Source organism: Vombatus ursinus, unplaced genomic scaffold, assembly GCF_900497805.2.
Source record: "Vombatus ursinus unplaced genomic scaffold, bare-nosed wombat genome assembly UNPS02014772.1, whole genome shotgun sequence".
Lineage (NCBI taxonomy): Eukaryota > Metazoa > Chordata > Mammalia > Diprotodontia > Vombatidae > Vombatus > Vombatus ursinus.
Window position 1 is genome coordinate 21073809 of NW_020954550.1, and position 21221 is coordinate 21095029.

At 40.8% G+C, this 21221-nt stretch overlaps 1 protein-coding gene across 1 annotated transcript in view; it reads left to right on the forward strand.

The window, feature by feature from the left end:
- Positions 1-21221, forward strand: part of ANKRD55 (ankyrin repeat domain 55) — a 109789-nt gene that overhangs the window by 50444 nt on the left and 38124 nt on the right. Inside the window, exon 6 of the mRNA XM_027863323.1 lies at positions 9455-9583. Within this exon, the coding sequence (XP_027719124.1) occupies positions 9455-9583 (129 nt within the window). The remainder of the gene's footprint in view (positions 1-9454; positions 9584-21221) is intronic.

Genomic DNA, 21221 nt, shown 5'->3' on the forward strand with positions numbered 1-21221 from the left:
CAACATCAGACAGTCCCTCACAACTAGGTAGATAAGAATTCAGAGAGCCCCCTAAAGTTCTGTGTGTTTTTTAAGGAGCAGCCTTATAAACCCAGATTCAGATCAGACCATGGGTTAGGGACTCCTGTGCCTGATGGCCAGAAGGACAGGTCTCTCCAGTCTGATTTCTTCCAGGCTCTTTTGTACTCTTCATTTCTGCTCCTGCATCTACACTGGGGCTCCTATATGACCCTTGGTACTCAACTCTTTCTATGCAATACCTACCTGAGCCTTTGTAGTGGGGATTTTGTATCAGCTTGACTTCCAGAAATAAATAATCTTAAACTAAAAAAAAAAGTACCAAATGGCCTGCTTTCTCTCCCCATTGGAAAAGTCCCAGGTGAACTCCTCCCGGATCTGCCCTCACCCCTCCTGGCCTACCCATCAATGACCTCTCTTTGTTCAGAGGCCTCTCCCCTCACAGAGTCTTGTATTCCCACAACCTAATTTGGTTTACAAAGTTGATTACAGAGCATTTGTAAAGCTTTCCCCAAGTGCCAGATTTTCTAGGTAAGCCTTTATTTCTTTTTCAAGAAGGGAGGAGTCATTATATAGTGATTTCCTGGTTTGAGTATATTTAACTTTCAAACAGCTCCTACTTGGGAGCGAGTTGGGGGTAAGTCAAGTCAGCAGTGCCCATCCCTTCCAGGACAGCTGCTCTTTGACCTCCCCAATTTAGAACACCCGAGATGGTTCATTTAAAGAATCTCAGAAACCAATTCTGTCCTTGTGCTAAAGTAGCTTCCCACTTAATGCTATGAAAGTGTCTGGATAGGCAGACACCCAGTGAGTGGATGTGTACTTAGACCTGCGTGTAGACATGCACACATCAACAAGCTCACACACACACACACACACACACACACGAACACTCGCTCTAAAATAAAAAAGATTGTTCTTAAACCTATCCAAACTTGTTCATCCGAAAAAAATGTCCTTCAAAGTCATTCCCTTTAGAATCTACATAGTCGTGCCAGCGATGTTTCCATTGCTCAAAATCTTTTTGGGAAGTTCTCAGAGTCAGACTATTAGTCTGACAAGAAAAGCACTCAAAAGAGAAAAATAAGAAAGAAAAATGTTGTTCCCTTCTAGACCACTCACCTTATTCACCAAACTACCTCCAGGATGACTTTTAGCTGTTTTGAAACTCATCTTTAAAAACCAACAATGTTCCACTATTAAAGATATTTAAATGCTACATCTAAAGGCAAGTCTAAAAAGACTGCCAGGTGACACAGGCCTGGAGTCAGGAAGCCCTGAGTTCATACTGGGTCTTAGATACTTAATAGCTGTGTGACCCTGGACAAGTCACTTAACTTCTCTCTGCCTTCCCAGCTGTAAAATGAGGAAAACAACAGCACCTGCCTCCCAGTGTTACTGTGAGGATAAATAAGATAATATTTGTAATTAGCATCCTGCATAACACATATTGCGCACTTAATAAATGCTTGTTTCCTTCCTAAAAGAGGAATTCCAAATGTTTTTAGCAAAGGTGGCACCCACCAGAGTAAGTGAAGAGCCTTCCAAGGAGAATAATTAGAAGGGTGCACTCTAGGGATGTATAAACACTGGTGCATCAGCAGTGAATGAAGTCATCCTTCATTATAGTGATACCTTTTTGTCAATTTGCAGCCCAGTCCTGAAGGTTTTTTCTTTCAGTTTCACAAAATTGATTTTATCTACATGGAGTTTGCCATTACACATCTAAGTGATAAAGTTTAACTTCTCTTTGGGACTTTTTCCCTTCTTTTATGGTATTTCAATTAAATTATGCTCACTTCTGTCCCAAGAAATACATCATATGTAAATATAATTTATATATGTATATATATGTGTGCACATGTGAACATAGACATGTATGTATATTATATAACTGATAATTTTTGTTTTACACTCATTTACCAACTACCCCCCATACACACACAGACATATACAGACACACCTCCATAAAACCCTTGTTTCATGCAACTTGTAACTAAGACAAACAGAACTGACACACAATAGTGTGTGACATATCTAGCAATAAGTGCAACATTATGTACCCACACTCCTCTTACTCCTCTCTTTATGCAAAAGGAAGTGTACTTCCTCATCTGTCTACTGGAAGTAAAACTGATTGCTACATATAATTGGAAACCAAATTGCCTTTTAGTATAACTATGTATATGTATATTACATGTGTGTTGTATATATATAAATTCTACTAAGTTCTATAAATATATATGCCTTTTAATAGAACTATGAGAACTGTATGTAGATATACAGTTCTAAGTTTCATTAATATATATGCCTTTTGATAGAACTATACATATATATGTTTTTCTACATTCTATAAATATATATATATATATTCTTATTCTAAGCATATAATTTATTCCTGTTCTGCTGAGGAAGCAGTAAAATAAGAGTTTTTTTGCATTTGTTTTATTTTTATATGATGGCTATTAATGGCCATTTCTATAGTTCTACTAACTAAAAGTTTATTTCTAGTCCTTGGTTATCATTTCCCACTGTTAGTCTTGGAGCATATACTGTTCTTGAACATAGTAGAGAATCTCCAACACAAATCAAAGAGAACAAATGAATTCAACAATTCTCCTGGTATATCGTTGTTGCCATATGCCGAGTTGAAAACCAATATTCTCTGATGCTCTGTGCATCAAAAGTTGGAGAACTGCATTTCCTCCACCTGTATAAAGACAGTTACTACTAGAGAGATGACTGGATTGAATCCACCCTTTATTCCAAGAGTACCTCCCCAGGATTACTTTTCTATGAAAGAAAATGTGACAGGAAGAGGATGCAAGTTGAACCACTTTTCTCTGATTGTTTTGTTCCTCTCTCAACCACAGCCCCACTGTTTAAAGAGACAATGCACCCAGCGACCTCCCACATCACACATTCTTCCTCCTCGTGTAGGAAAGTGCTGTCTGAAATTTAAATAAGTGCATGAGCACTTAATCAGCTTTCAGTTTCAAACACTAGCTTATTGCTGACTTCAATTTACAAAAAAAAAAATTCTGAGAACCTATTGAGGGAAATGGGCCTCTTCAAGAAGCTGAAATTTCAGCTGAAAATATAGGCTCAAGGAGCTAAATTACTTAATTTCAGAAAGACCACTTGAACCTTTCTTCTTATGAAAAGGAAGAAAAAAGAAAGAAAGGAAGGAAGGAAGAAAGAAAGAAAGGAAAAAGAAAAGAAAGGAAAAGAATAGGAAAGGAAAGGAAAGGAAAGAAAGAAAAGAAACACAAATGCAGCAGGATTTTGGGTTGAGGTCATAACTTGAACTACATCAAACCAGAAAATGGTTTGGGACTAAATGAGGGAGTTTGGTGCAGTGGGGAAAACAGAAGAAGGTAGATTTGGAGTCAGTGGGCCTGGGGTCCAGTTTAGCTTCTTCTCCTTATTACCTGTGTAACTCTTGGCAAATCCCTCTGTCAGTAAATCAATAAATATTTATCAAACACCTACTATGTGCCAAGCCACTGTGCTAAGCCTTGGAGATACAACTAAGCACTGGAGATACAAAAAAAAAAAAGGCAAAAGGCATTCCCTGCCCTCAGGAAGCTCACAGTCTAATGGGGCAGACAACATAAAAACAACTATGTAGGAAAAAGATGGGCAGCTAAGTGGTTCAGTGGATAGAGCACTTACACTGGAGTCAGGAAGACTCCTCTTCCTGAGTTCAAATCTGGCCTCAAACATTTACTAACTGTGTGATGCTAGGTAAGTCACTTAACCCTGTTTGCTTCAGTATCCTCATCTGCAAAATGAGCAGGAGAAGGAAATGGCAAACCATTCCAGTATCCTTGCCAAGAAAACCCCAAATGGAGTCATGAAGAGACAAATGCAACTGAATTACAACAACTAAAGAGGGGGTTGGACTAGAATGCCTGGGAGGCCCTTTTCAGTCCTCAGTTATGAGGACTCCCAAACCTCCTACTCCTGTGGAAGTTATCTTCCTGATTAAATGCATCTTTATCCTTGACTCTTTGAGCACAAGCTATTCCAATAATGTAAACGTCTCTGTGTACCAGCGTTTGCACAAATGACTCCAAAAGCTTCTGACACTAATTGCGTGGGAGAGTCCCCAAGAAAGTCACCAAAACCTCAGCAGCCATTTCTCTTGATCAGAAACTCCTACTTAGCTCATAAGATTTGGGAGCTGGAGGATACCCTAAAGGCCGTCTTGTGCCACCCCCTCTCCTCATATGAGGAAACTGAAACACAGATCAGGAAAAGGCACCTGCCAAAGTCAGGCAGGTAGTAAGTGGCAGCTCTGGGATGCCAACCCAGATGTTGTGGTTCCAAATTCAGTTCCTTTTCCACTGTACCCTAAATTCAGGTATTTTGTTTGAAAAACCACTACCCCCTCCTTTGATGGGCTCTCTCTAAATCCGCAGAGGTAGCTCTGCCCCTAGTATCCAGTGACAATGTAACCTTTTTTTGTTCAATTGAATGCAGGAATAATTGGCATTTTTGCCAGCTTTCAGTAATCTTGTTATTATAGGATAAGTTAGTCAATAAACATTTATTAAGTATCTGCTATGTTCCAGGCACTGTGCTAGGTGCTAGGGATACAAAAAGAGGCAAAACTCAATTTCTGCCCTCAAGGAGCTCACAAATCTGGGGGGTTTGATTATAGATTTAGAGCTGGAAAGGACCTCAGTGGTCACCTAATCAAATCCCTTCATTTTAAAAATAAGGAAACTGAGGTCCCACAAGGGTAGTGTCAGAGGTAGGATTGGAACCCAGGTCCTCTGACTGTACAGCCAGTTCTCTTTCAACCATCCCTTGCTATTACTTACTTTTTAAAAATTGTATTTATTTTATTTTTAATTTATGAAATAAAACAAGCATTCCCATAACAGAATAAAAAAAGATGATTGTACATGAAACTACAAATCTACTATGCACAACTTACTATTCCTTTTAAATATATAATAAAGTTATCATGTAAATTTTTTCTCTTTTTTTCTTCCCTCTCTGTCCCTCCACCCTAGAGATGGCTGCTATTAGACATAAATGTGTGTGTGTGTGTGTGTATATTATATATATATAAACTCTTTCTTATGCATACTTCTATTTATCAGTTCTTTCTCTGGATGCAGATACTTCCTTCATAGCCCTTTGTAGTTAATTTGGGTGTTTACAATAGTCAAAATGACTTAGTTGTTCAAAGTTGCTCTTAAAACAATATTGCTGTTACTGTATACATTTTCTTGGTTCCGCTCATTTCTCTTGTCATTATTTCATGCAAGTCTATCCATGTTTTTCTAAGATCATCAGGCTCATCATTTCTTATGGCACAGTAGCTTTCCATCACAATCATATATCACAACTTGTTCAGCCCTTCCCCAATTGACTTTTACTAGAAGAAACTGTATTTGTCTCACCTAAAGATTGTCCCCTTAAACACTCACCAAGATTAAAACATTTTAGAGGTGGAAGAGATCAGAGAAACCAAAGGACAATAGATTGAGAGCTCAAAGGGTCCAGCTTCTTCATTTTATAGAAGGGGAATCTAAAGCCCAGAAACGTGACTTGATTTTGCTCAAGATCACATAGCTCCTTTGTGACAAAACCGTGATTAAAACCCAAGTCTTCTGACTTCTGAGGAAGTATACTTTCCCCTATACCCTGCTGCCTAGACAATGAACAGCAGCTGGGGAGAGGGAAAAAATGAAGGTCTTTGTAGGGCAAAGTTCTTGAATGAATTGTACAATACCTAATACTGGCATTTCAGCTGACTCAGATAGCTTCTTCCTGTTACTATATTCCTAACTATAGGAGATTTGTTCCTTTTTCACATCTAGCCTAGGGGAAACAAAATTGCTACCAAAAATAGGATGAAAGGTTTTCTTGACATTTTTAGATTGTTAGCTCCTAGAAATCCATTAACCCCAGGGCAAATGGCACAAAATCATAAATTCTGGTGGAGAGGGTAAGAAACCATATAAAACTGGGGATGGGGGGCCTGGAAGGCCTGAGACACAAAATTCCAAAGTCCTATTGAAGTTTATGAAAGGCTGTGGGTAAAGTAACAAACAGGGTAGCTAGGTGGCACAGTGGATGGAGTGCTGGGCCTGGAGTCGGGAAGACTCCTTTTCCTGAATTCAAATCCAGTCTCAGATACTTTCGGGCTGTGACCTTGGGTTAGTCATTTAACCTCAGTTTCTCCATCTGTAAAATGAGCTGGAGAAGGAAATGGCAAACCACTCCAGTATCTTTGCCAAGAAAATCCCAAATGGGGTCACAAAGAGTATGACAAGACTGAAAAACAATTCAACAAAAAGTTGAGACAGAACAAGGTCATCCCATCTGTGGCTGATTTCTCAAAGCACCCTCAAGAATTTCTCCCACAAGATTTAGTGAAATCGGGGCAGCTAGGTAGCACAGTGGATAGAGCTCCAACCTTGGAGTTCAAATCTGGCCTCAGACACTTGACACTTACTAGCTGTGTGACTCTGGGCAAGTCACTTAACACCAATTGCCTAATCAAAAAAAAATGTAGTGAAATCTAACATTTTATCATAGGAGTTGAATCCTACAAGGAGTGTCATGCTTCAAAAAAAAAAAAAAGGAACAGGAAATCAGGAATACTAAATTCCAATTCCAGCCTTGTTTCTTACACTTTGCTCCCTTCCTCACACTCTACAGAACAATGACACTGGCCTTCTTGTGGTGTCTGCTACAAGACATTGCATTTTCCCTGGTTGTCCCTCACGCCCAGAATGCTCTCCCTCTTCCTCCTGGCTTCCCTGGCTTCCTTCGAGTTGCAGCTAAAATCCCACCTTCCATAGGAAGCTTTCTCCAATCCTTTCCGGTGCTGGTGCCTTCCCTCTGAGATTGCCTCCAGTTTATTCAGTACGTCTATTGATTGTACAAAGTTGTTTGCATATTGTCTCCCTCATTAGAATGTGAGTATCCTGAGGGAAGGGAGTGTTTTTTGCCGTTCCTTGCAATCTAAACACTTAGCACAGCACTTACCAAATTCTTATTAAATCACTTGCTGAGTTGTTTGGACAAATCCACAAACCATTTACCTAAAATGTCCAAAGGCCCCCAACCTATGTTCTCTCCTCCATTCAGGCCCAATGCTTGGATAGAAGGCAGAATGCTAGTGTCATTGTAATAGTTATGGAATCATAAGATTTAGAACCAGACAAGATCTTGGAGAAGCCCTAGGCCAACCTTGCAAGTTCTCCTCAGAAGGGACTAAAGGGGAAAAATTAGAGTTGGTTTTTGTCCAACTATGTCTAATCTTAAGGGACTGCTGCTGAGGGCCAGAATGTGCTGCACCAGCTAGCTATCTGCTTTGTACCTAGATACCATGGTTTGGACCAGGGTGCAGCCCAGAAGGAGCCTACTACCTCTAATGAGCAGACGTAGGTTCCCTGTTCTCACACACTTCACCTTGTTAAATCCCCTAGACTAGCATGCCAGGGACAATTTTACTCATGGTTCACAACTAGGACCTCCTCACAAAAAGGGAGGAATAAAAAAAATGTACTTACGGGCAGCTAGGTGGCACGGTGGCTAGAGCACTGGTCCTGGAGTCAGGAGGACCTGAGTTCACATCTGGCCTCAGACACTTGACACACTCAGACACACTAGCTGTGTGACCCTGGGCAAGTCACTTAACCCATTGCCTAGCCAAAAAAAAAGTACTTAGAATATAATATGAATCATGTGTAAGAGAAGCAATTTATTCCTACGGGCATAAGAAATGCTAAATATGAAAGACTCATAAATGTATGTTAACAGAACAGGATTCAATAAAAATGTGTAGCTAATGTTACAATCTGCTGAAAGACATCAAAATATAAAGCAGTTTGCAGAACTGATAATTATTCATTTTAAAAACCACCTTGTCTTGGCACTATCCAAACAACTCCTGGTACATGCCTGTTGATAAAATGACCAGACTTGGGCCAGTCCTCTTGTTGGTGGCTACTCTCTCTGATACTAAAGTTTCTCCTGTCAATAGGCTACTTTCACAGCTGCTATGGCCAGCCAAATGGACCCAGGAGCTCTGGAACACTTAGATGTACAATGGCTTCTAATCAGGGATATAACCACCCCAGAATACTTGTTCACCTAAAATAATGAGGTGGGGGAGGAGGCAAGCTCTGGCTTGGGGCAGGACTTGTGTTTTAGATAACATGTTTATTGCCACATGGAGGCTGGAGTAGGTAAATGAGACCAGCTATGTCTCTACACCCAATTCTGGAGAGGCATCAGGAAACAGTCTGACATAAATCGTAGCCAGAAAGGAAGAGAGAGAGTGGTAAGGGATTGGGCTTCTCCCTTTTGTATACCCACTTAGTCATCAGCCCCATTGGCTCTGCAGCCAATAGGAGAAAATCTTCATCATCTCACAGTGATGAATCATACATGGCCAGAAGCAGGACCCCCAGAAACCTGGATGCTGAAAAGCAGGAATGGTGACTTTGAGTGTGCTGGGGGAGGGGTTATTCCATAGGGACATTTCCTTTTGGAGGACTTTGCTTTGAGTGAGTAAATGTTGATGAAGTATAGCAGAGCAGGCACAATTATAGGCTTGGAATGAGAAGAGATATGGGGTCAGGATTCTGGCTTTGCCTTACTAGCTGTGTAGTTATGGGTGAATCACTTGACCTCTGTGAACATCAGTTTCTTCATCTCACAGATGATGATGTGGGTTTTATTTAGGCATCTGCCAGATTAGATGGACACAGAGGTCCTTTGTAACTCTGACATTCTATGATGCTGTGATAATAACACTTGTATTACTATGGCTGTTGTGAGGACATCCCAATATTGACATTATATAGCATGAACTTGAGACTGATGACTCTAACCCTCTGCCCAATTCCTATGTCCATATTATTGATGTGAGCACAACTAAGTGATTTAGGATGAGGAGAAAGAAGGGCAATGTCCTCTATTGTCATTTAATTCAACCAGCCACCATTACAAATTATTTTTATTGATTTGATAGGATTGTAGATTTTGAACTGGAAGGGAACTCAAAGGCCATTGTGATAGAGTCTCATTTTAGAAATAAGGAAACTGAAGCACTGAGAAGTTCGATGACTTGTCTATAGTCATCCAGCTAAGTGTCTGAGGTGGGATTTGAAACTAGGTCTCCCTAACATTAGGTCCAATGATCTATCCACTATACATTGAACCCCCAGGTATCCCAGATCTGAGGTAAATTGCGTATCCTGCACATGACTGGAAGGAGGTGGGCAAGGCAGGGAGGACAGGACAATCGCTACTTTTCTGGCTCCTCAAAATAACTCCAACCTTGATTTTTGGTATCCAAGTCTTTTCCTCATCCTCACTTCATACCTCCTTGGCAGCTCCTGAAACAAAGAAAACCTCATCTTCCTGTTTTCTCACTCCTGTTTATTGCACTATTGCATTGCAGGGGATGACACCTCTTCACTGGGCTGCTTTTCATAACCGGCCACAACATGCACAAATCTTGCTGGAGAGGGGGGCAGATCTAACCCTGGTGGACAAAGACTTCAGAACAGCCCTCCACTGGGCTGCCCAGGTAAGAAAAAAAAAAGCCTAAAATGAAACAGTGCCTTCCCCCAGGGAGCCTCTATCCTTCAAGGAAAGACAACATGGATCATATGGATACGTTTAAGTCTATACAAAATAAGCATAAGCAAAATACATACAAAATAAATACAATGTAATTTAGAGGTGGGGAATGTCAGGAATGTAGAAAGAAGCTAGGTGGTACAGTGAATAGTGCTCTGGGCTTGGAGTCAAGAAGACTCATCTTCCTGACTTCAAATACAGCCTCAGACACTAGCTGTGTGACCCTGGGCAAGTCACTTAACCCTGTTTGTCACAGTTTCCTCGGCTACAAAATGGGCTGGAGAAGGAAATGATACACCACTCCAGTACTTTGCCAGGAAAACCCCAAATTTGGTCATAAAGAGTCAGACACCACTGAGCAACAAGAGGTATGCAGAACAAATAGATAAATAGAACCTTTATTAAGCACTTAGTAGGTACCAGGCACTGTGCTAAGCTTTGAGGATATAAATACAAACAGAGTTACCTGCTACTGGGGAAAGACAACACATAAAGGAAAACTGGAAAGGATTGGGGGTTGGTAGGACATGGAGAGGCAGAGAGAGGAATGAAGCAGTCTGGGAAGTGGTGTGTAGGCCTGGGCCAGGCAAGATCAGAAAAAAAGAGACTTGTACAGAGTCCAGATTACCAGTGCAGAGGAGGAGGAGGTAAGCTCTGAGTAGAGAAGCAGAGACATACAACAGGCCAGGGAGCGAAAACAGTTTGGGGGAGGGAGGGAATGACATGGTGGGGGGTGGAGTGTCAAGAAGAGATTTCTATGAAATCAACTTGGAAGTTGATTGTGATTGTGAAAGTCTTTAAATGCCAAACAGAGGAAAGAGAGCCACTTAAGCTTCTTAAGCAAGGGAGCTGCATAATCAGACCTGTGCTTAAGGAAAATCAATTTGGCAGTTATGCAGAGGATGGATTAGAGAGGAAAGAGACTGGGGCAGAGGGGTCGATCAGAAAGCTTATTGCAATAGTCCAGGTAAGAGGTGATGAGGGACTGAAATGCATATAGAGTGAAGGAAAGGGGATGTAAGTGAGAGATATGGACAAAACTTGGAGACTAATTAGATGTGAAGGATGAGGGAGAAAGAAGAGTCAAAAATGAGTCATCAAAACTCAGTTGCAGAGGGGAGATAGGTTTTTAACTAATTAAAAAGAAAAATTCCCTGTTGATTAGAACTGACTCCAAATGGAACAGATTGTCTTGGGAAGGAGAGAAGGTGTTTTAAATATATGTAATTTTTTTAATAAATTTTATTTGTTTATTAAAAAATTTTTCCACAGTTACACATAAAAACAATTTTAACATTCATTTTTAAAACTTTGAGTTCCAAATTCTCTCCCTTCCTCTCTCCCCACCCCACCTCCATTGAGAACACAAGCAGTTTGATATAGGTTATACATGTGTATATCCATATCCATATTAGTCATGTTGTATCATTAGCTTTCTCCAAGGAGAGGTCTGATGACTGTTGAACTAGGTAAATTTTTACGAAGTGAACAGCTTTTCTTTCTCCCTCAAATTACACTGTCACCTACCTAGGCTTCCTGCCCCTTGAGCTGGCCTTGATTTTGTGTTTATAAAGAATCATGGCTCCTTTTTCTTCAGTGACATTACTCTTTTGGTCTGTTTCTCAGCAAAGGATTATTACTTTTGTCTCATAGTTAAAAACCTGGATTGCCCAGAAATTTAAAGGAAAATAGTGATGCAGAAAGAAAGAGAGAAGAGGAAAGGATGGGTGGAGCTCTACTTGACCTAGTAAACAGTTTGGATGCTGTCTTCCAGTAATGATTGGACAGTTCTGGGGTGGAGCTCACTGACCAGTGTGACCACAATACCCAGCAACAGGGCCCTGTTTCTGCAGAGCAGCCCATTAGGAGGGATCTCCAGGATGGTCCTATTGAAACTGATCCGGTTGGCATTTAGATGATCTTCCCTACTTTTTCCTCCCACCCTTGTCCCTAGCTAGATAAGAGTTAGCCCTGTGTTTACACATCATGAGAACAGTTGCTGACTTCATCAGGCGTCATTACCCCAGATATACATTAACGCAGTGATTTAAAATTAAACTATGCTCACAGGCCCCCCGAGCAAAAGTTTATAAAAGAATGCCTTCGTTTTTTGTTGGATACAAAAAGTATCTTGAGCCCTTTCTCAGCATTTGCTTGGTTTACTACCATGATTGAGGTATAAAACCTTAGTCCATTTACAACTGCCCTCCAAACTAATCTGTCTTAAAGGGCTTTTGGTCAGACCTGCTCACATAAAGAAGCAGACACTTTCAGGCTTTTATTGGGCCAGCAACCATCTAACTCTCTAGGTCCAGCACTTTCACTTACACTGATTACTTTCCACAGCCCTGCCTCACTTAAATCCAATTCACTTGCAAGTCATGATATCACCTTCCCGATGTCACCGTCCTTTTCAAGAAAGAAGGACGAACCACAATCTTGGCTAAGGAACTTCCCTGGCCCCTGAGTCCACTTTTGGACTGGGGGCTTTAGTTTCAGTGACCTTGCTTTAGACTCCTTGGTTCTTAACCTTGCCATAATATTGGGACTCTGAATTTTGTTCTATTAATTTGGAATAGGGGATGGGGATAGGGATAGCATAACACCTGTGATTTCACTGGTATAGGGAACTCCCTGATGAGAAAGCCCATTTTACCAATATGGATCAACACCATTTCTACAACTTACTGAATTGGAGAATTGCTGAGAACACTGACAGATTTGCCCAAGGTCATATAGCCAGTATATGTCAGGGCCTTAAACACAGAAATTCCTGGCTACAAGTCCTAATGTCTATCATATGTCATACTTATGAGGTGTTCAGAGAAGACCAGAACCTCTGGTACGAGGGCTTTCTGAGCTCTTTTCAGGGCTACTCATGCACTTTTGGTGTCTACCTGGCACTCAGCTCTCACCTGTAGGTCCAAGAAGCTGTAGCATGGGCAGTGGTCACACTCAGGTTTCAAACCCATTGGTCAGTTAAAGGGTGTCTACCCCAATCATGTGAAGACTTTACCCAGCTGAATGGGCAGATGAGAACAATTTGTTCCAACCACCACGAAAGCAACTGAAGCAAGTGGAGTGCTTGGAGCTTGGTCAGACATCAAAGATGCCAAGGTCATCCATTGCATCCCCGGCCATCCGGTCATCCTGACTTTTGTCTTGCCACTGGACTTTGATGACTCTGGAAGACAGAGTAAGGCTGATGACTTTGTGCAATTCTACCTCACTTAAAGTCAATTCACATGATGTCATTGATCCTCTTTGAAGATGAAGGACAAAAACAACAACAATACCATACCAGATACTTAAAGTTAACATTTTTGGTCCTGTCCATGTCTGCTCCTCTAGACTTGGTAGTCTTGACCATACTCTCAGGCCTTAAAACTCTGGTTTCTAGTTTCACTCTGAACTCCAGAAGAGATAATGAGGAAGTGTGCAATGTTTCTATGGCCATTTCAAGTTCATTGGTCTACAGCTTATCAGTGGCCATAGATCTCCACCACAGTGAGACAGTATAGTTTAGGGGATAGAGGAGTGGCCTTGAAGTCAGGAAGAACTGGCTGTGAATCCCTTCTCAGATACTTACTAGCTGTATGAACCTGGGCAAGTCACTTATCCTCTCTCAGCCTCAGTATTCTCATGTGTAAAATAGGAACAATGATAGCAAGCACCTCACATAGTCAAATAAGATATATATATATATTTACATATATACACACATATACAATATATACATATATTTATGTGTATGTATATAAATACATATGCATATATAAAGTGCTTTACAAAGCTTAAAGTGCTACATATATGTTAGTTATTACCATTTCAGACCTCACCCCAATGCTTTTGAGAAGTCACCATAGAATGTTCTTCTTTGAGATGCTTTGGCAGAGTTGTTGTGTCTAAATTCTAAAAAAAAGTCCCTTAACTAGAGCTTCCCATTGGCAGTAGGGTTAAGCCTAAACATCAGAGCACCAGATTTTCACCTCCTCTCGGCAGTAAGCAAACAGTAAGATCCAATCCAACATTCCTCAGGAGGGTTTTCTGGTAGGATCATAGACCAGGGACCCTAGAAACCATCTAACCCACTGCCCCCCCCTCATTTTTTACAGATGAGGAAACAGAGAGAGTAAGTGATTTAACGAAGGTCACATGGGCAGTAAAGAATTAAAGGCAGGCTTTGGACCCACACTGTATAATTCTAGTACCAATACTCCACAGTCCCAATCTGTCTTCCCAGGATTGCTAGCTCCATCTGACTGATAGGGCTGGGCTTAAAAAGGCAAAGAGTCACAGCACACACAAGTTTCATGCCATGAATCAACACTTTAGAATTTCAAGTGTTCCAAGATTGTATCTCTTTCTCCATACACCCTGATCTAAAGCCCTCCAGGCTTTAGGAGGCACTTTATCATTAGGTCCCTGCTGCAAGAAGAAAAAAGATCATTGGTAGCCAGGTGGCTCAGTGGATAGAGCGCAGGCATTAGGAAGACCTGAATTCAAATTCGGCCTTAGACATTTACTAGCTGTGTGACCCTGGACAAGTCATCCCAACCTCTGTCTGCCTCATCTGTAAAATAGGGATAATAATAGTACGTACCTCCCAGGGCTGTTGCAAGGCTCAGATGAGATAATAATTGTTAAGGGCTTACTACAGTGCCTGACACATAACTCTGTATAAATGTTATCTATTATTATCATCAGGTAGCCAAGCTTTTGGAGTTTAACTAGGTTGGTTCTCAGATAACAGGCAGATAGTCACTGAGCTCATAGACAAAATTAGATTGAACCTGACAGAACCTGAACTCTTTCTTAATTAGAAATTCTTTTCATCTGAGATACAGAGTGAGGAAGGGGATGGGGAGGATTGGCAGCTGGCAGTGATGCAGAGGATAGTAGGGATGGGGACAGTGCAGGAGACAGTCCAACCATGGAGAGTTATCCTAGAAGAGAGGGCACATCATACCCCAAAGGGAACTACGCGCACTCCTAGAGAGGTGCAGGGTGAGGGAAAGTGGGCCCTCATTTGAAAGGCACTACAGTATCAAGGCTTAAGGATGAGAGTAGGGTCATGTCAGCTGCCCTGTACAGCAAACAATCCTAGAGATGAGGCCAGAAGAGGGTGCAAAGTTGAGCTACAAATCAATGGAGTGGACATCATTGGTGTGAAAGTGGATGCCTGTGCCCTGGGACAAAACCTGATGTTCCCACCCTTGTCATGGCTCTGTTCTCTACCTTCAAGAGCCCAGGATCATCTCCATGCCATGATAGGGGATCAAAGTTAGATTTTTATGGAGGATAATACAGATTCTTCAACTGGATAGGATAAAATAATGCATTTAAATAATAATATTGCAATATAATTTTATGTATTTTCAGTTGTGTCCAACTCTTCATGACCCCATTTGGAGTTTTTTTGACAAAGATACTGGAGTGTTTTGCCATTTCCTTCTCCAGCTCATTTTACAGATGAGGAACCAAGGCAAACAGGGTTAAGTGACTTATCCAGTGTCACACAGCTACTAAGTGTCTGAGGCCATATTTTAACTCACAAAGATGAGTTTTCCTGACCCTAGGCCTGGTACTCTATCCATTGAGCCACTTCGATGCCCCAATACAAACATACACATATACATATACACATATGTGTATATATGTACACACATATATATACGTGTGTGCATATTGTGTAAGTATATATGTGTGGGTATATGTGCATGTATACCTTATATGATAATTATTTTATATATGTGTGTTATCATATATCTTAGAAAAAGAGGATTTTCAGGGCACATTTATCCAGAGGGGATGTCAACAGTTCCCTGGCTCGCAACTGATTTAGACTGGTCCATGATTATTCCAGTCACTTAGCCATCTGATCAAGTAGGTCAAGCTCTCTTTAACAAACATTTTTCAAAGACCTATTGTGTGCAGAGCACAGTGTCGACCACTGGGGGAGATAAAAAGTTTAAATAGGACAGATCTAGCATACAATCTAGACAGAGCAGCATATATATAAATGACCATAAGACACAATAACACAATAATTTCACTAAAGGTCATGATTTACTAAGAGCCTCAGGAAAGATTTCATGGAGAAGGCAGTAATAAAGTTGAACTAGAAAAAAAAAACAATCCCAGTTGTTCTTATACTTGGAGTTGATGTCCAGGCTTCTTGGGTGAAAATCAGAAATCCTCACTGCTAGACTAATTAAGTTGGTAGGAGGGGATAGATGAGACTAATAGGTTACATTACGATATCTTCGCTACATAGTTCCATCTAAATCTTACTAGGGATTACATGAGGGCAGGTATATCATCTCATCTAATTTTTTTTATCTTCCCTTCCTCCCCTGCACTGGGCACAAAGCCAGTATTCACTGAATGTTAGCCATAATTGTCGATCTGTTCAGAGCAGTGAGGGAGAGGGGGAGGGAAGAGAAGAAGGATGATTTTCGTCCTCAGATTTCATCCCTTTGTGCCTCAGACCACCTAGCTGCTTCTTTAACATAAAAAACCAGGCTGAGTTGATTTTCATATGAAAACAGGACTAGGGCAACTGCCCATATGAATCATTGTGCCAGTTCTGAGTTCCCTCCTCCCTCTCAGAAACAGAAACGAGGCACATTGCCTCCAAATTATTTTTGCTACTGGTTATCTTTATTATGGTTTCCCATCCCCTCCCATTTGATTACTGATTGTTAAAAATAACAATCACCACCACAAAACTGGGTCCTGAAATATAAAAACTTTTTTCTAACAAGCTTTAGGCTTTCCCACAACACAGTAATCAAATAGCCAGAGAGTAAAACACATGAGAAGGTGAAGTTAAAAATCAAAGAATTGACCAGGGTGACTTTTAAAATGATAACGCATTCAACTTAGCACACAAGCCTTCTAGAGAGCTCAGGACATTAGCTGATATTATTGAAAAACCATTAGCCATCGATTTTAAGAATTCAATGCCAGAAGGAAGTCTACTTAAATATAATATTGGAACAAATTATTCACTGATCTTGAAACACCCAGAAGAGTACAACATAATGCATGTTAACTTTTTGAAGGTGGGGGAATTTGGAAAAGCAAGAGAGCCCTTTCAGGAGCCCTCATGCTTCAATATTTAGTTCAATTCAATTCAAAAAGTATTTATTTACTGAGGCTACAATGCACCAGGTGCCAGGGTTACAAAGACAAAAATTAAACAGATCCTACCCTCCAGTAGCTAATTTGCTATTGAAGGAAAATAACATGGACAAAGGTACATGAAAATATGTGCACAGTAAAAATTTTTGGTGGCTTACTCTGCCTATATAAGGACAAATCTTGGCCCTGACTAATTACCATAGCAACCCTGGTAGGTTCAGAAGCAAATTAACCAGGTAGTGATCTACTTGGGCTCTTTGTTTATCTTCTATTCCCCCTTTGTCCCAATGCCTTTTGGACAAGGGTCTGCTGGAGCCAGCTTGAACTATTCACAACAGCTGTTAGTTACATTTTTTTTGCTTTTTTTTTTTTTGGTGAGGCAGTGGGGTTAAATGACTTGCCTAGGGTCACACAGCTAGTAAGTATCAAGTGTCTGAGGCCGGATTTGAACTCAGGTCCTCCTGAGTCCAGGGCCAGAGCTCTATTCACTGCACCACCTGGCTGCCCCAGTTAGTGACATTTTTAATATGAGCATTTACATCTGGGAAATAGGCAAAAGCTACCAATGAGGGCTTGATTTGTTGTTTTCTTTTTGTCATTCTCTAGATTTCAGAAAGTGATGGAGAAAACGACGATTAAAATTAAAAGCATGTCTCGTATACTTTTTTTTCCTTCCCCACTTTAACTGATTGTTAAACATTTACCAACAGACCCCTGCCTTGGGACCCTTTCACAATTCTTTGATAATTCCATAAGAAGGAAGGGTGGGACTGGTGAGAAAGTTACCTTCTAATTTAGAAAACCTTATTTTTGTGAATTGAGTTTTCAGATCATTTTCTGAGTGGAAATTTTAATGAAGGTATTGGTGAAGAGAGTGCAGAGGTACAGAAAGGTTGGACAACAAAGATGGGAAGAAACACCAATTAGGGAAGAGGTTACCAAAAAGGGAGACCAGAAGTATTGAAGAATTTCACCTACTTTAAAATTTTGCTCTAGTCTAACTTTCTGGTGGGGCCACTAGGAGGCGCCATAGTGCATAGAGTGCCAGGCCTATCGCCAGGAAGACTCATTCTCCTGAGTTCGAATCAGGCCTCAGACATTTACTAGCTGTGTGACCCTGAGCAAAAATCACTGAACCCTGTTCGCCTCAGATTTCTCATCTGTAAAATGACCTGGAGAAAAAAAAATGGCAAACCACTCTAGTATCTTTGCCAAGAGAACCCCAGATGGGGTCAAGAAGAGTCAGATATGACTGAAAAACGACTCAACAACAGACTTTCTGGTCAGATACTGGTTCCCTCCTTTAAAGCTCTCCTGAGAAAACTATGCTAGCTATCCATGAATATTTAAACATCTTCCTGCCCTCTGCCCCTTTTGTCCCACAGCACCCACCCTCCTCTTTTGGTGGGGCAAAAGAATAGCCTTCCGATTTGCCTCTCTTCTTTTGATAATACTTTGAAACGTTCATTAAGCTCACAGGTGGCAGCAGAATGTGAGAAATTACAGACACTTTGTAGCATAAAATATTCATTGAATCCACATGGTTTCAGAACCTATAAAGTAGGGGCTGCTGCCTGGAATTGCCCGTCTGAGTGTTTGCCTATGAGAATAAAGGACAAACAACAATAACAGTTACAGCTCCTGTATGGAGCAAGGTGGGCAGAGACCCTGAAGCATCTCTTGCCCTGATCACTCTGCCACAGAGCGAGGCAGACAGCGTGGGAGAGTAGCTAGAGTTGAACCTGGAGTCCGGAAGCTGTCCATTCACACTAAGCCTGCGCCCATTTTAAATATGTTTGTTAGTTAACAATGAGCAAATCCCTTAACCCCTCTGAACTTCAGAGAAGTTTCAAATGAAACCCCCTGAGTTTCCTCATCTGTAAAATGGGAATGATGAGAATTACATCTATATCATAGGCTGGCTATGAGGAACAAATGAGATCATGTGTGTAAAGTTCTTTATAAAGCACTACACAAAAAATAAACAATTTTCATTGCTGATTGGCTGGCTCAGAGAATGGGCTTCTTTTCTAGTCTTGCCTTCTCTCTACCTTCCATCTTCTCCAGAAAATCAGGGAGAGTCTGATGAACTCCACTCCTAGCTATAATGATCATGGACGTTTAGGGTCATTTAGTCATAGGGGAATTTAATGATGTCAAAGAAATCTCTCAGCTCCTAGAGGGGTGGCAAAAGGACTATGAAATTTTTGTTGTTCAGTAGTGTTCTAATAGTCACGACCCCATGGACCATAGCACACCAATGTTGTCTGGGAGGTTTTCTTGGCAAATCACTTTGCCATTTCTTCCTCCAGTGGATCAAGGCAAACGAGGTTAAGTAACTTGCCTAGGGTCACACAGCTAGCAAGCATCTGAGTCAGGATTTGACCATAGCACACCAATGTCGTCTGTGAGGTTTTCTTGGAAACGGACATTAAGTAACTTGCCCAGGGTCACACAGCTAGTAAGTGTCTGAGGCAGGATTTGAACTCAGGTCTTCCTGACTCCAAGCCCAGTGTTCTATCCACTGAGCCACCTAGCTGCCTCCAACTATAAAAGTTAAAAAAAAAAACAGGTTAAATGGCTCACAAAATGACCCTGGAGATGGGGTTTCTAACCCTTCAAACCAAAACTGGACAGAGTTGATGCTTAGCTTAGTTGATAGCCCTTTAGGTTTGCTAAGTGCCTTTATGATCTTTGATCTTCATAACAGCCCAGTGATGTATGTTTGCGGTATGACCATACTCATTTTACAAATGAGAAAACTGAGATTCAGAGTAGTGAGGGGATCTATCTGTCCATGGTCACAGAGTAGAACCGAACCCAGGTCCCTCCTCTCTCCAACTCAAGAACTCTTTGCAATATGCCACAAAGTTTCAAATGACCATCAAAGATTAGAGAAATTTTTCATCCCGAGCAAGATGAAAGTCTGTAAGAACATAGCGCTGGAAAATCCACTAAGGAAGAAAAGGCTAACTGTGCTGACAGTAGCTGAGGGGGTTCCAGCGTAGGCAGGTGCTGGAGAAGCAGAGGCAGCTCACGGTGGATTACCCTTTAGTACTGGAATTGTACCCAACAAAGAGATATTTAACTGTATTAATAGGAATAAAATATGTAAGAGTCTGGAAGCAGTCCCAAAGAGACCACGCATTTGTTATTATTTTTGAGTGCCACGTTTTGAGAGAGAAAAATTGAGGATGATTCAGATAAGAATAATAAAAAATGATTAGTTAATTTTAAAACTAGGACTCTTGGGACGGGACAAAATGGTCATGATGGAGCAGAAAGAGTACTGGATTTGGACTCAGAGGACCTGACTCAACTACTTACTATCTGTGTGGCCTTAGACAAGTCATTTCTTTGGGTCTCAGTTTCCCCCTCTGTAAGATGAGGGGCTTATGGTATCTCTAAGGTCTTTTCCAGCTATAAATCTTATAACCTATGATCGAAGTTAAGCAAACTGGAACTATGTAGTGTAGAGAAAAGTGAAGGGGTAAAATAATGACTGGTTTTAAGTGGTTCCTCAATTTCAGTGTTATACAAATGTCAGGTATTATTATCATTTTTCTTCCTGAGAAGGACGCTGACTAGTATAAGGCAAGACTCTTAATAGACTATTAGAGCTGAACAGGACCTTGGGACATCAACTGGTTCATCTCCTTCAGTTTACAGAGGAGAAAACTAAGACCCGGAAGGTGCAGAGAGCTGCTTGAGGGCACAGAGGTAGCCAATGCAGATCCAGAACTGGCACCCAGCTCTCTGGAGTGCTATCACCATCTGGACTCCATCCTTTAGTTCTCACACATGCATTAAGGCATGCATCTTGCCTGTAACTTGTATTTTATCTCATACAGTATAACTGTTGAGAAGTGGCCCGAATGTTAAAGAATCCTTTAGATTGTTCTATACATAAACCAGTCATGCAACTTAAACTCTCAGCACCCTAGGCAACTAACTTTCCAAGACCCTAAGTTATATGATAGGTACAAATCTGCACTGGTGAAGGGAGTTTTCCTAAAAATGAATTCCTTATACTAATGAAATCATAGAGTGTCAAGGAAATAGATAGATGCCCAGATAATGCTATAGATGAAAAAATGAATGAAAATAAACAATTTTTAAAAAATTAAAATGGGTGTTCAGCACCAGTGATACCACGTTTTATTCATTCTATTGAACCATTGGATCAGTTTGGTGTCCTCATCCAAGTTTCAGGAAGTATAAGTAATACATGGAAAGCCAGGGTTGGAGTCACAGAGATCTAGATTCAAAATCAGCCTCACTCTGATCAGCTGTGTAACCAAAGGCATATCACTTAACCTCTAAGCTTCCTCCTATGTGAAATGAGGGTGATAATACCTGTTATACCTATCTCACAGAATTTTTGTGATACCCAAGTGCAATAACGTATATAAACCATTTTATAAACCTTATAGGTCTAT